This window comes from Rhincodon typus, chromosome 25 (genome assembly GCF_021869965.1).
Source record: "Rhincodon typus isolate 14 chromosome 25, sRhiTyp1.1, whole genome shotgun sequence".
NCBI lineage: Eukaryota > Metazoa > Chordata > Chondrichthyes > Orectolobiformes > Rhincodontidae > Rhincodon > Rhincodon typus.
Genome location: NC_063356.1, coordinates 20,770,337 through 20,787,089, shown reverse-complemented (window position 1 = coordinate 20,787,089; position 16,753 = coordinate 20,770,337). Strand labels below are relative to the sequence as shown.

The 16,753-nt window shown below is 42.7% G+C and overlaps 1 protein-coding gene across 5 annotated transcripts in view; it reads right to left on the bottom strand.

Moving 5' to 3' along the window:
- Positions 1 to 16,753, bottom strand: part of scube3 (signal peptide, CUB domain, EGF-like 3) — a 345,848-nt gene that overhangs the window by 65,593 nt on the left and 263,502 nt on the right. For all 5 annotated transcript variants that reach the window (XM_048612197.1, XM_048612200.1, XM_048612198.1 and 2 more), the window contains one exon: positions 15,045 to 15,167. In XM_048612197.1, the coding sequence (XP_048468154.1) occupies positions 15,045 to 15,167 (123 nt within the window). The remainder of the gene's footprint in view (positions 1 to 15,044; positions 15,168 to 16,753) is intronic.

Sequence of the window (16,753 nt, the reverse complement as noted above, 5' to 3'; positions counted from 1 at the left end):
GTGTGTACAAATGTTTACATGTGTGTCTGTTTGTGTCTGTATGGTGCTTGTGTGCACACTGTGTGGAGAATATTGCAATAATTTCATTCACCCACTGGATGCAGGACCTTAAGCAAATAACCTGCCATAGCATTCAAATACCTGAGTGGACATAACAGCAAAAAAAAGTAATACTTAGGTATTACTTAGGTAATACTTAGACTTTAGGACTGCATTCAAATCAAGGTCAAGTTGATATTTAAATTTCCTCTCTCTGGAGCGTGAAGGATGTTGAAGTAAAAGGGGCGGAGGGCTTGAGACAGTTCAAATTTAAATCTTAGTGAGTATAAATTGCAAAACAGAATTGCCCATAATCTGAGATAAACTGACCATCCAGCTCAGAAAGATCACAACAAGACTGAATGTGGAAAACTTTCTCACTGCAGAAGTAAAAGTACTCAAAAGGCCTGAAACACATTGTTAGAGTACAGAAGTGTTAACATTGCAAATGCATCTAACTTAGTATTGTTTGATGCTGATAATGGTTACCTATATATTGAGTACATACACAAATTTGGCTTTATCTCATGCTAAATACCCAGCTTTGGCTGCTGGCCAACTTCCTCCAAGGCTGAACAATGGTAAGTCTGCTGCCACTGGTCCTTCTCAAGATATGATGCTGATATAAATTTGATCCATGTTTAGATTTGGGTTTGATACACTGTCCCTGGCTTTAATGGAGCAGAACATGTGTTCCATCCCTCAGCATGTACTCAGATTACAAGAGGGTACTGGCTTTCATTTAATCCATCTGCTTCCCTAAATAAAATAATGTATTATGTTGTGGAAATGTAATAACTATCAATGTTAATGAGAACCACAGAACAATCACATGGAGTTGATTTTAATGAAATGTCACTGCTGACATTTTCAAAATGTTTTACACAATTTTGATTACTTTTTTCCCCCCTTTTTACCCCTTAAATACGCATTGCATTCAAAACTTTAATGCAATTATAATAAATCTTTTACTTCCTTGTCAGCAGGGTGGAACTTTCGATGAAAAGTTGGCTAACCACAAAAATGTCACGCTGTGCAAAACCAACAAACTCTGTCCGCAAGTGCAGTTAGCTGAAGTGAAAATAGAAGCCATGAGATATTTGGTTCCTGCAGTCACAGTCCCAACACAGAGGGAAACTGCCTGGGCCATTGTCTGGACCGATGCAATGTTCTTTATATAAAGAAACATCTCAAGCTCTGATAAAGGAAGAGAATGGTAGACAATGAACATCAAAACATAGCAAATAGGATCAGAAATAGGCCATTCAGCCTTGCTCCACATTCAATATGGTCGTGGTTGATCAACCAGCTCAGAACCCTGTTCCCAATTTCTCCCCTTACACTTTGATCTCTTTAGCCCCAAGAACTACATAAATCACTGTTTTGGCTCCAACTGCTTTCTGTGGCTGAGAATTCCATGGGTCACCGCTCTCTGGGTGAATAATATCTCCTCATCTCAATAGTAAAAGGCCCAACCCATATCCTGAAACTGTGACCCCTGGTTCTGGGCTCCCCAGTCATCAGGAACATCGTTCTTGTGTTTTCCCTGTCTGGTCCTGTTAGAAATTTTACAGGTTTTTAGGAAATTTCCCAGAAGTTGGAAAATTTCACCATTGTTAAAACAAGATGGAGAGGTGGCACAGCAATATGGTTTGGGCTGGAGAACTGCATGGAGCCGAGGAATAGCAGCTGTGATTATGGTATTGTACAATACCAGTCTCATTTTAACCATTAAGGTGCTCAGAAATCCATGTTTCTTTTAATGATCCACCAACTGGGATGAAATAGGGCAGCATGATACTTGAAAGTCTTACATGTTAGATGTTTATGATGAGCCACAGAATGAATGGAGAGAGAATATTTTTGAAATAGTTACTTTAAGCACTTTAGGACTCTTGTAGACTTTGAGGAAATGGAACAGCTCCTGTGGTCGCACTCTGTAGATAGCTAATGAGTCAAGTTCACTGTGTCAAAAACTGGAATTATTCTTATTGTTAATTTCCACAGAGCAAGGAAGTAAACCACTCATTCCAATTGTATTGAAGTTTCAAATGCAGCACATGTTAAAAATGTTCAAAAAGCTATCTATTATCTCACGATGGGTTTTAATGAGTCACGAATTGCCAGGTTACAAACTCCTGGTGAGCGATCCTCACCACATGCTGTACGTGTGCTGTGCCAATCATTACTAGTGGTTCTATTGCTTCCTTTCACCAGCACTGGAACAGAAAACAATCTAAGCAAGCTAGTCTACCCAGCATTCACGGTGCTCAAGAAAATCCAATATTTAAACATCAGGCCCTAACATTTCACTGCTGTGTTTAACAGCTGAAGGAGAAAACGGTCCTAACTCCATAGCCATGGGAGCCATGATTACAGAAAAAATAGCAGACAACAGAAAGGGGAAAAAAAAAGCTGTGAAAGAAGAAGATTTTAGTAAGTGGGAAAAGGTGGAAAAAATAGGAAATGAGGACAAGATCAATAGAATCATAACAGAAATTCTCATACTCCCAGGGCAGGTGAAAGAGTCAAAACTAATCAGCCAGTATCCAATCCCCACTGTGGTCCAATGCTACCTTCTGGAAAGCATGTATGTGTAGAATTTGAGTGATGGCCTCCGACACTTGTGGTCACATTGATACTTAGGCTCTGAAGTATGGAACTTATGATTCTAAAAGCAGTGAAGGAAGGTGAAGAATAAATTATTTTAAAAAGATAGCACATTGGAACAGCTTGATACACATGGTCTTAAATTAGTTCCAGCTCATCCATGTAAACTGAGTCGTAGAGTTAATGTTTGGTGTTTTTATGAGATAAGGATCTCAGTCATTTCAGTGTAGACAAAGTAGAGTCACAGAACACAGAAATACATTCTGGTTTGATTACAGTTTGAGATAACACATGTTTCTCCCTGAAGCCCATATATCTCCCAGCAGAGTGTTTACAACACACACACAATGAAATAACTCAAGGCATGGAATTAGCCAGTGTGCTGCTTGATTGACTTGTACGATGACAATTATTCAAAGTGTTATAACAGACCATACACCTTTTAGCTCAGCAGGTCTGGCAGCATCTGTGAAGGAGAAAATAGAGTTAACGTTTCGGGTCTGGTGACCCTTCCTCAGAACAGGACTCAGAACTTCCTCTGAGGAAGGGTCACCGGACCCGAAACGTTAACTCTGTTTTCTCCTCCACAGATGCTGCCAGACCTGCTGAGCTTTTCCAGCAACTTTGTTTTTGTTCCTGATTTACAGCATCTGCAGTTCTTTTGGTTTATACACCATTTAGCTCCTTACTAATGTGAGACCGTCAAGTACTCAACCTCCAGAAACTCTATATCCTGCCTAGGCTAGAATAGCTGCAAAAATAGCTTCTGCATTTTTCTCCCAGTGGATTCCCTCAGTCTCCCAGTTGTGATTCTACTGATCCACCTTTCCCCCTACGTTTTCTTCCCTCTGCCTGGTATGTGGCCGAGTGTCTGTTCAGTGGGGATGAGATGGATGGTGCACCTAGACCAACATTAGCACAGCTAGCCACATTGATACCAAAAGGTGGCACAATCAATCCATGAATCCCTGCTATCATGAAGAGATAGCACTGGTACAAGAAGAAATCTCCCTCCCTCTGACCTGACTAGTCTCAAGCCTCTTCCTAACTTCAACCTGAACAGCCCTGATGGCAACACTCAAGCTCATGGGGAGGTGGTGGCGTAGTGGTAATGCCACGAGACCAGCTGCCGAGATCAATGCCCTGGGGTAATGGGTTCAAGTCCCACCATAGTAGCCGGTCGGACTCATTATTCTCATGAATAAATCTGGAATATAAAGCTAGTTGATAAAATGACAGCTGTGAGAACTACTACATAAAAGTCTATCTTTTTCACTCCTAGACTAATGTCCTTCTGGGGGATGAAATCTACTGACCTTCCCTGGTCTGGCCTACCCATGATTCCTGGTCATTGAGGATGAAGGAAGATTTGCATTTGTATCCTGTACTGCCTTTACTGCACTACAATACATTTCCTCTGGTGCAACAGTGACTGCACATTGAAAATGATTTGTTGGCTATGAGAGACTTTTGGCCAAGATTGTGACAGGCTGAGTAAGTTGGGTCTGTGATCTTCAGTTTAGCAGAATTTGAGACTAACTTCATGGACGTCCACAATATCCTGAAGGGGTTTGATAGGGTATTCTATATGTATTGTATTATATGCAGGGACTGTCCCCTGGCTGGCAGAATATAAATGTCATGGCATGGAATGAGGATAAGAGATCGAGACTACAGGACGGAGATGAAGAGAAACCCCAAGCTGGCGGCTGTGGCACTTTGGAATATTCTAACCCTGTGGTTTTTCGATGTTCCTTTATTCAACGTGTTTAAGGATGAGACAGACAGATTTTTGATCTCTGAATAGATCAAGGAATATGTGGAATGGTTGGGAAAACAGACTGAGGCAAAAGATCAGTTATGATCGTGTTGAATGGTGAAGCATGCTAGATGAATCATCCAGCCTACAACTGCTTCTATTTCTTATGATCTTACATGGTGCTTGCTGGTCATGAAAGTTGCTATATAAATGCAGGTTTTGCTTTTAATCTTAACACACCTCAGGATGTTCCCACGTGCTTTGTAGCCACTGTCACTGTTATAGTGTGGGATATATGGACACCAATTTGTGCATAGCAAGGTGTTACAAACAGCTTGTTTTTAATTGATGTTGGTTGAAAGATAAGTATTACAGGGTCGATGGGAGAAGGCTGGCTTATCCAAGGGAAGCCCTAACCTTTTCCAAAAAGCTTATAACAGGAACTTTTCAGAAAGCAAATGGATATGCGTATCCCACATGCGAACCAACAAGACTGCACTTTTATGTTTCCAATACAGGTTATTCCCAGTTTACTAAGCAAAGGAAAAATACTTTACAGTAAGCAAACGCTGTGAACACTTCAAATACGATATTCTCCCAGGAATACTTCTAATAGTTTGCACGGATTCACATGAGAGGGGAACGTGAGGGTAACAACCCGTTCTGTTTAGACTCTGCTTCAACGACCCATGACAAACACTATTATAGTATCTGCACTTTCAAATAAGCTGCAGGATCTTTAAAGGCAGCTGCCGATAAGACAAGGCAGTGATATTGTATTAACGGGCTACATGCCGATATAGGAATCCATGCAAATTCAGCTGTAGGGCCAGACATATTATTGGCTCATTTTGCTGTTTTAATTATCCAAATAATCTCAATGCGAAGAGTTGTCAAAAACTGAGTGTTCCAGATTGGCACATTCCAAGGTCCAAGTCTATGTGCTGAAAGATGCACTAAAGCATCACAGCTACTGCAACGGTTCAATAAGGAAAAGCCAGTGGCTCAATGCATCTGCCATTGTACACCGATTGTGTTAAACCCCATGGGCTATACGTTGACATAGAAAGAATATTGTAAATATCGTCTGTAATTGTAAGTGTAGTGAGGCATCTCAGAGAGTCACATAGTGCACTGAAAGAGACTGATCTGGTTCGCCCCCAGTAAAAGCAAAATACTGCAGCTTCTGGAAATCTGAAACAAACAGAGAACGCTGGAGAAACTCAGCAGGTCTGGTAACATGTGTGGAGAGAGAAACTGAGTTAAGGTTACAAGTCCAATATATCTTTTGTTCAAAAGGACAGCCACATTGATCTCTCTTGACTTCATACAATCGCCACCAGTTTACACCCTGAGGCTAGGTATTGGCTGGAGGCGAGCGTTCTACCCCTCACTCAAGCAGATGTCTTTTCTCAGAGAGTTGTGGGCCAATCTGACTGGCCGGCTATTCTTTAGTCCCAACAGCGTCACCAGGAACTGTGGCAGCTGCTGGGACTACAAGCTGTTCCCAAAGGGATGTCTGGGGTCTTGTATCAACAAGGGAAGGTCGGGGGGTAGTGGGTTGCTGTGCTCAGAGTGAGGGTCATAAATGTGAGGGGTAGATGGGAGAAAACATGTGGAGGTGCCAGGGCTGTGCCCAATCTCAGAGAGAAACCCTGCATGCCCTCTCCCTAAGGACTGAGCAGGATGATCTGCTGGGCTTCCTCAGGCCCCGAACAGCCCCTCCCCACAGCCTCTAAATTGAGACGGGGTGGGAAAGAGATTTTAAATGGCCCACATCAATTGCTCAGCCCTACCCCTAAAATTGCAGACACGTCAACAACGGCTAGGGAGGCCCCTGGGGAATTGTATGGCCTCTCACTGCTACAAACCGCTGGTGGGGAACCATTTAACTGTGCCTGTTGTCTCTGACCACTATCCAGTGCATGAGGCAAAACTAGATATAGATCATTGACAAACACGCTGGTGATTTTGCTTCTTGGTACACAGAAGAAATCTTCTCTCCTCAGATCTGGACAACAGCAGGCAGCAAAATTGTTTCACCACTATCAAACAGGGCACTGAGATTCAGCGATCACACATGGAGAGTCAGTGCATGCAAACAGACAGCCTCTGTTATTACACCGCAGCACAATTCAAGTCAGGGGGGAGGATTTTAGAAAAGCTGACAACAATTCCCCCCCACCCCCATTCCTATAATTCTGAAAAGATTTAGGGCCATTGTGAAGAAGTAGACCACATTGAGATATTCTGTTGCAAAGTTCACTTAATATCCTTGTACTAAAGGGTTGAACTCCCCCGTAGTACTGTACACAATACCACGTCAAATAAAACCATTCCACTGAATACCAAACAGAAAATGAGGCGACTTCACATGGACCACATCAAAGTATCCGTCCGTAAATAGGAATGGTTTAAATATGAGCTGTTCAGTCTTCCTTGAGCAAAGCATGGCCACAGTCCAGTGAATCCGTCACAAATCACTATTTAATTAGTGCATCGAGACATTCATCTCTGCCAGCATTCCCAACGAAGCCTCCCTGTCGAGATTTGAACTGTTTACATAGTCCAACCTGATTTACTTGCTTCAGTGCACAATGAACCCACAATTTTATCAAGCTGTAACCTTCAAGGGATCGCACCTTTACTGCAACAAGAATGAGATTACAGAAGGGTTTAACCGAGGTGAGAGCCACGGACATAGGCGACCCCGGCCGTGGCATCACAGTCCCTTGCTGTCTTGTCTGTGGTTCACATTCCTCTCTGCTGCTGCTGCTGACTGTGAAGATCACCACAGTTTTCACTTACATGAGGGCAACACTCCCTTGTTTTGAATGGGATAGTGTCTTGAAAGGAACAAGTATCGCCAAGTGTTTCTTTGCTGGCACACAGTCCAATGTCATACCATGTCACAGGGCATCTGTCTGTGACTTCTTGGCATCTTCCAGCTCTCCCTCCCTCTCCTTATTCCCCACAAAATATCTTTTCCCTAAAACGTGAGCAGACCAACATGCAGACTTGTATCTTAGTTTAATGTTTGTGCTGGTGGTAGCTGGACCTGCCAAGAAAGACTCATCTTTCAGTATTTAGGATCTAGTCACATATAGCATCACTTCGATGCTGACTGAAACCCCTTTGAATAGCTGAAGTACCAATATGAATTTTCCATCATTGGACTGGTCATCCTTACTGTCTCATACACTCTCTTTATTCTGGAGCCAGTTCTGGTTACATCCTGTGTGGTAGTTTGGAATGCTCCAGATTTCCAGTTCAAAGTATAACCAGGGTATGGATAAAAGTGCCAATTATTCAAAATTAATGTTGTGGACTTTCATCAAACAAGAAATCAATTTGAGACTTATTTGACAAAAGAACTTTACAGATATAAGGATTATATTAATTTGTGTGGGATTAGAAACGGTTTCGATTCACAAAATCATAGAAATTGCAGAATGAAACTCAGAGCTTGCCTGTGTTTCGACAGGAGTCAGTTCCTTGACTGAAACAACTTGTTTCTATTCCATATTGTTTTATTTTTTACCCTTTTATGTTCTGCTTTTCAAATATATTGTTCCGCTCTGTTTTAATTGATGCACCTTTTTGCTTCATAACCCACTTTGGCAAAATATTCCTTGTTGGGATAACTCTGAAAGCTTTTCTTCTAACTTTGCTCCTTGTTTTTCTAACAATAACATTGAGTCGATATCCCCTTCTCACCAAGTTACAGCCCTGCATTGCTGTATACCTCCTCAAAACTATTCAGAAATTCTGAACATTTCCATCAAGCAGTCCTGCTGTGTACCCTCTTGTGCTCTCATGCTACCTCCTCCTTAACCTCTGTTTGTGAAGAAAGCAACAATTCTTCAGAATGATAGCTTCTCATTCCTGCTGTCATTGCAGTGAACCTTTCAAAGAGCTAACTACTCTTGTCGGCAATGCTGCACAACCTGAGTTTCCTTCCACCAGGAGGCCAGCCACAAATGAACACAGTTCTCCAGCATGTTTCTTGTACAAAAGAGCAATGCTGAACCTTTGTTCTCATGCCTCTTATATAAAAGGCACCACCTTTGACAGTGCAGCACTTTCCCAGTACTGCAGTGTTAGCCTAGACTACACGTCCTGGAGTGCAGTTTGGGACTAGGATCTTCTCACTTCGATTATGCTACTGATTTAGTCCTAATTCCAGTGCCAGTTCTGCATTTGTTGTGAAAAACAATCTAAATGAAATGCACCATATGAATCACCATTTACTGGGCACTGACACTTTACCCTTGGAAAACTAACTAAACAGTACCTGAGCTCATGTATTTGAACAGAGTTATAAGGTAAAGGGTTGGAATTCAAACCAGAGACGATCAAAAAAAAAGGTAAAATGGACAAGCTGCTCAAAACATCAGAGGGTGCAGCAGAGATGCAGGTCAGCACCAGTTAGTGAACATCTGGAGAACATTATCTGTGATCTTAGAAAGACTGCTTTTATATCAACAACACGTCGTTAAATACCAGTGCTGCGAACCTTAAGGAATATGAGCCTTTTTCTCTGATGTTTGGAGGGTGAACCTGGAGCAAGTGAGCTGAGGACTGTTCACTCTGCACAAGGGGCCAAAACACCCTATAGATCAAGGCAGCCAGAGTCAAAGAGAGGCAGAAAGACTGATAGGAAAAAGGAGAAAGAGGCAGATGTGAAGATACTCAGGTCGCAGTGCAGCTCTCTTGTTTTTTGAATATTCTTTCCATGGGTTAAGGGTGTCACTAGCATTTGTTACCCAACCCTAATTGCCCTTGAACTGAGTGACTTGTTAGGCCATTTCCGAGGGCAGTTAAGAGCGAACCATATTGCCATAGGTTTGGAGTCACATGTAGACCAGACCAGGTAAGGAAGGCCGATTTTGCTGATAGGTTTATATAACAATTTATAGCCTGGTAGGTTTATATAACAATTTATAGCCAGATAGGTTTTTATAACGATTGATGATAGTTTCATGGTCACTATCACAGACACCAGTTTTCCATTCCAGAATTATTATTTGAATTTAAATTCCATCATCTGCCATGGTAGGATTTGAACCTGTGCCTCCAAAGCCTGGGACTCTGAATTGCCACTCCAGAGATATTACTACCGTGCCACTTTTTCTCTTAGTTCTACTTTCAGCTGAAGAAGAGCACATCAAACAGCGCAACATTCCCTCGGCATTGGGCTGAAGTGTCAGCCTAGATTACATGCTGAAGCCTCGTGGGTGGGGCTTTAGGCCAAAAGCCTTGGACTGGAGAGAACAAGTATGTTGCCACAGAGCCATTGCAGACAATAGAAATTAAGATTGGACTTAAGTTTTCTTTATAGCAAACACATTGGGTTTCTGAAGCAAATTTTACCTTAACGTTCAACTACACATGCTTCTGTTTGGAGAATTAATTGAGGGATAGGGTCTAAAAGGGAAAGAGTCAGAATGTCTGTTAGGCCTAATTGAATATTTAATATCTCCCTTCATACTTTTATCATGATCAAATCCTTTATCATCCTCCTCCGCAGAGCTACACCTTTAGAGAATCAGCACAGCAGCCAGACTGTACTCAATCCAAACATTTATCTGTCACGCTCCCAATTTCTTATTTCTGTGACTAACAAAAACATAGTTCTAAATCATTTGACACATCATGACTCACTGATAATCTCTCCCCAACATTGGCTTCACCCCAAAAGGCTTTAGGCTGAGGGGGACTCAAATATGTATACGTGACTGTGGGCCTGTAGAGATAACAGCAGCGCATGTCTGATAACGACCACGATGCGACTGGGCGGTGATAAGATTACCTGTTATTGTAAAAAATACACTCTCGCAGGCCAAGTGCCTGACCCCCTTCGAACAAAAACTATTTTGTTCCTCTGCCAAGGAATGGCCCGCATTTAGTCAGCAATAAAATGTCCATTGTCAGCTATCAGAGCTGAACCCTTCACTATCACCTCAAATCCTGTTATTTTGCTGTTTGTCTGTTTCTCAAAAAAAACTGTTCTTTTTTTCCACTGTACCATAGGTAAACTATCCAAAAACATTTATCCATCTCATCATTAATTCCTCCTTCAATTGTTTCACCTGTCCTGTAAATCCTTTTTCCTTTGGTCCATCCCTAAATCCTCCATTCAATGGCTTAACCTCTCTCTCCTGCGTTATTACCCTTCAGTTCATATCTCTCTTCAATCTCTACCAGTCAATGTCTATCCTAAATCCGTTACTCCTTTGTCCATTTCTCTTCAATTTGTTATTTCCCTATAAACTATTCCAGAAGATTTATAGTTGGGGTAGGTATGAAGGGATAAAGATCAAACGCAGGCAAATGGGATTGGTTTAATTGTGAAAATTGGGCAGGATGGGCCGAAGGGCCTGTTTCCATGTTGTAGACCTCCATGATTCTAAGATTTATTGATGTTAAGGGTCTTATCACAATGCAGGTCAGTGAAGATAAATGTGTCCCTTTCTCTCTAATCTCAGGCCCTACTATATACCTTCTTCCAGATTTGCTTATCAGATTTATACCACCTCAAAAACCTAATGCCCATGTGCAAAGATGTTCCACCTAACTTACCTTTCTACCTAAACTCGAACTCATATCCCTGAAGCCTTTATCAGTGTGAAAAAGCTCCGTATCAATTGCATTGTGGCTCTTTTTATCATTAAGCAAAAAAATTAATGAATGTAGAAAGGGATAAGTATTCACAAAACTCATAAAAAGGAAAGCAGAGATTAGAGTTTTTTTTTTAAACAAAGTGGCTGAATTGAAAAGTAGGTTTATTAACTCTACTACCTATGATTCTTCTCAAAGTTAGGGTCTACTTTGTTTTATAAACTGTGATAATATGAATAATGTGATTTAATTGCAGACATCATTTGTGAGCAGAATATTCATGATGCTCATTGCTTAGAACTCCAAGGCTCAGAGCTTCATCAAATAGGTATCGATCTGAAAGTGAAGAATGGATAAAGACGATCAAGGAAAGAGAAGTACTGAGCAGGTTGCCCCAGCCTCGGATCTGAGGCACAAGATCATGCAGGGAATCCTTGTATTCTGTGCAGAAAGGATCGCTGTTCAATCATGTAAATCACTAAAAGCTTAGAGCCATGCAGCGACAGATAGATCGCTGACTCTATGCACTGAATTATATGAGGCACTTTGGTAATTGCTTGCTTGCTGTAGCTAAAAGGTTGGCGGAGGGAGTCCTTCCCAGTGGGTGAAGAGCTGCCTGCTTTCGTTTAATGATCAATTGGCCATTATTAGTCTGCACGTGGGATTTATGTTCCTCAGGGGCAGGAATCCACCCATTGGCCAATCAGAGGTCACCAACTCTCACTCAACAGGCACATTACCATAGGGACACTGCCCGCTAGCCTTGAGCAAGAGGTTAGTGATGAACTTTCAGAGTGTTTGGGGTCAGTGAGGGGGTGGGTTTGTGAGAGGGATTCTAGAAGCCATGAGGGGAGAGGTGGGACTTACACATTGGGGAGGGCCTCTCCAATGGCCTCAGGGACTAGTTACATAGGGAGCACCACCCACCTCCAACAGCACCCTCCCCAACACTAGCCTGGTCACTTGGCTTGGATCTCTCCCACTGCAGGGTTAATCTCTGCAATAGCAGTGATGGGGCTGTTACATGGGCATTCATTCCCCGCCTAATCCTGGAGAGGTGGTATGGGTGGGTGAGTAGGCTGCCTCCTGGATTCAACATGCCACCCTCACCCAGCAGGGGAATCTGGCTTCCAGCACAATGTCTCTCCTGAGTTAATTAAACTTGAGTTTTTAAGCCAGAGTTACACATTTAATCACAATCATTAATTACATCCTGACACAAACCTGGCAATAAACTAAATGCAGCCTTGTGAATTAATATAAACAGAAAGAGCTGGTACACTAATACACAACAGATCTGCCAGACATTTAAATAAGTCATTACAACTACTTCTTTCTTTATTCTTTCATGAGACATGGACACCTGGCACTTGGTGCCCATCCTTAACTGCCCTTGAACTGAGTGGCTTGCTACGCCATTTTCAGAGGGCAGATTAGATCCAAACACATTGCTGTGGGTTTGGAGTCACCGTTAGGCCAGATCAGGTAAAGACGGCAGATAGCCTTCCCTAAAGAACATTTGTGAGCCAGATGGATTTTTTTGATAAATGATATTAATTTCACAGCCACTCACTCGCCCCAAACTTCAACTCCACTAACTCTGTATGCCCTTTGCACTGCCTAATAACTCACTGCTGCCATCTCTCCATCTACAGTCAAACTAACAGCTGTAACACCCACTTTCAGCTCCTGTAATACCCGTCTCTCTCATTCTAGGAGGTAAAAAGTCCCGGTAGGGTGGAAAAAGTCAAGACAGGTGACGGGCTGCTCAAAATCCAGCTCCTCATCCCTTATGCATAGAGGACCCTAACTCTGACTGTCCTGAGGTCGGCATGGTGGTTCAGTGATTAGCACTGCTGCCTCACAGCGCTAGGGACCCAGGTTTGATTCCAGCCGCGGACAACCGTCTGTGGAGTTTGCACTTTCTCTCCATGTCTACATGGGTTCCCTCCAGGTGCTACAGTTTCTTTCCACAGTCCAAAGATGCGCAGGTTAGGTGGATTAGCCATGGTAATTACAGGGTTACAGAGATAGGATGGAGGGCTGGGTTTGAGCTGGATGGTCTTCAGAAGTTTGCACAGACTCAATGGGCTGAATGGCCTCTTTCTGCACTATAGGGGTTCTATTACTGACAAAGTCCAAGCTCCTGGACTGCTATCAGAGGCTGGCCTTGTTACTGTGCCAGCACCTCCTGATCGAAAACTATCTCCCTTGACCTGACTGAGGACAGCTGACAATGATGATGAGTTTTGTGGCTGCACTAAGCAGCAAGGCAATGCCCCAGCAGGGTGAGCCTGCTATCTCTGGCTGATGGGACAAGTTGAGAAAAAGCAATGCAAGGCAGGGATGCTGCGAGTGTCCAGGTCTGCTCAGAGTGTGAGGGTGCTAGCCCAGGGATACAGCCTGATCCAATCCAGGAGCTGGGTGTTGTGTCCCTGAGTGCACAGTGTCCTTGCTTCAGCTTTACAATGAGAGTTGTCCGTGCAACACTGAAGTGAAGGAGGGTCTTGTAAGTGGATCAGAGATGTGCCATGAGGGTTCTTAGAGGTCGACATATGCCAATGTCTGTGGACAAGGAACGTGTGTGGCTCGTGCATGCCTCGAGACGTTAGTGCCCAGTCTCCAACACGGAAATCCCTTGGAGCAAGCAGAAAGCTGAAGTCACCAGGTACCCACTCTGACTTCCGTGTCAACATCAAATTTGTTTGATGTGCTTGATCAGATGGGAAGCTGAATATTAATAAGTTGGGCTGTTAATAATATGTTTAAAAATCAATAATTCTCCTTAAATGGCAACTCCTTTCTGCCCGGTGAAAAACACGCCTCACTGGCCAGCAAATGTATAAAAGATGCAGCCAGCTGCTCTTGATGTTGAGATGGACCTTGCTGGAATTCCTGTGCAATTCTGCTGCAAATCTCGCTGTAGGCCCCCCTATCAATCTGGCTCCTATATGTTTCAGAGATAGTAGGAACCGCAGATGCTGGAGAATCTGAGATAACAAGGTGTAGAGCTGGATGAATGAATGGAATTTCTGAAGAAGGGTCTAGGCCCGAAACGTCAGCCTTCCTGCTCCTCTGATGCTGCTTGGCCTGCTGTGTTCATCCAGCTCTACACCTTGTTATCTCTGGCTCCTATATGTCTCTGGTGTCTGTATAAATGTACAATTTGGGATGGCAGTTTAGAGCAGCATGCTGCAATATACAGGTATCACCACCAGAGGACTCCAGTGACCCACAGAAAGACGATCCTCAGCAATCCACAGCTAACTACAGTTCTACAGAAACAAGTGATAACTTTGTCTCTGGATTGTGCAAGTCCGGACCTTCAGACTAGTACTAGACCTTGGAATTTTCATCTGTTGAGAAACGTTATTTTTGGATTGTGGAACTGATAGAGACTGAAAAAATGTTTTGCAACTTAGCAACATTCATAAATGGAGGCAGAGATCAAGGACATTGTTCCTGGGCAGAGCTGTTTTTGCCCTGGATGTCATATCCCAGCAGAATAGTGTTCAGATCCCAAATGGATGACACAGTAACATCTGTGAATGATAACCTCAGCCTCCACGACTAACCCTTCCTCACAAATAGAAATCAACCCTGCTGTGGACATTAAAGATATTTAGACAAACAATTTCCTCACAAAATGGTTGTGTTTCTCCCCAAATGTTTTTTTCATTAAAAACTTAAGAGTTGCATCTAAACTCCGATCTTGTTGGTTTTAGCAGACAGATAATGGCAATGTCTGGCCATCAAACCATAATATCACCACAGCAGAGATTGCAGACAGAACAGGCCAGAGGGTTCACTGCTCAGTTAGCATGGCTTCAGACACTGTTTTGTGTTTCAATGTTGGTGAAAACCATCATTTCTCAGATCCCATTTGTTGTGAGGTGACTCACAAACAGCAACACCTCAGGTCAAGACCTTAAACTGAAAATTGTATGTAAAAGTGAGATTGCCCTGGCTGCACAGAAAAGAAAGGAAACAAAAACACAGAGGAATGTTAATTCACCTTGGCATGTCCTTTCATTTGTAAGCAGTTTGTAGCCCTTCTTGCAGCTACACTCAAAACTTCCAATGGTGTTCCTGCAGACATGGTCACAGCCTCCATTGTTCAGGCGACATTCATCAATATCTGCATGGGAGAGAGAGAGACAGAATGAGAGTAAGGCAGCCTTACAGAGAGAGACAGACAGTGAGGAGACAGAAAGAGAAAGAGACAGAGATGGCACAGAGAGAGAGAGAGATAGAGTGAGGAGACAGAGACAGAAAGAGATAGAGAAAAGGCAGAGAGACAGTGAGGAGACAGAGAGAAAGAGATAGAGAAGAGGCAGAGAGAGAGAGTGGGGAGGCAGAGAGAAAGAGAGAGGAGGCACAGTAGAAGAAAGAGAGAGAGTGAGAAGCCAAGAGGAGGCAGAGAGAGAGCGAAAGACAGATACAAAATGAGAGCAAGGCATAGGATAGAAAGAGAAAAGTTTATGTAGAGAGAGAAGGGTGGGAGGGGAGAGAGAGAGCGAGAAAGAGAGAGAGAGAGAGATATGGAGTGGGATGGTAAGGGAGCATTGAGAGACAGTGGGAGAGTCAGAAAGACGGACATAGAGAGAGAGAAAGAGACAGCACCAAAGAAAAAAAGAGAGTTGAAAGCAAATAATTCCACAGTATTAGTACCAGCTTCATGGTAATATGGTTAACAGTCACACATTCAAATAAAATATTATCAAAAAGATCAGGTGCCTGTTCTTGATGTGGCTCTGGTCATGAGCTCACTTTTAAAGAGGATACAAGAAAATACTTGCTATTTGATAAGCAACTTTCTCTCTCACACACTCGTCTCTCCTTTTATCTGTTTCTGCTTTTGTTGTGTCAGCCAACATCCATATTCCATGAACATCACTAACCACATTCAGAAAATAAACAAAATGAGATAATGACCAGATCATCTTTTTGATAAACTTGGGCACCACGCAAACTTTCCTTCAACGTACTGTCTATGGGATCCGAAGGGAGAGGCTAGTCCCATCTGAAAGACAGCACCGCTGACAGTGCAGTGCGCCCTCAGTACGGCATTGGAGTGTCAGACTTAGTTTTTATGCACTAAAGCCCTGGACAGTGTGTTCAGAAGAGAGAAGTGGTGAATGGGAGAGCTGGTCAAAAACTGAGAACATGATTTGTGGCAAGTGGGAGATCATGTGAGCAACAAATGAGCGAGGTGATGGACGGAAGGATTGGTAAGCGAGAGAGGCAGAACACGGGGGGCAAGCAGAAGGAGTTAGAATATTTCCATTACATGTTAAAATTCATTTTAATTCAAAAGTTATTTCATCCACCAAAGTAGGAATATTAATAATGAACAGTATTTCAACTCAAGGTATAATGTTTTATGGTATTTTTATCCTCCAAGGAGCAGAATGTAAGTATAGCGTTTACATTGGTTGTAATGGGAAAATCTGATTTGTTTAAAGCTGCTTCATTTAAAGTCAAACTTTTCAGGAGCATGACCACAACGATTAGCGAGGAATTAATGTAAATGAGATTGAATTACTGGACAAGTTGAAAGAGATGAAAACAAACATCTCCCTACGTTAAATGGTCTTTATTCTGGAGTGTGGAGGGAGATGAGTGCTGGAATTAGTGAAACACTAACTATCAGAAGGAGAAAGTTAATCAATATCAGGGAGATGATCATTTGATTGCAAGTTAGCCAATACAGTGCCCAGATTC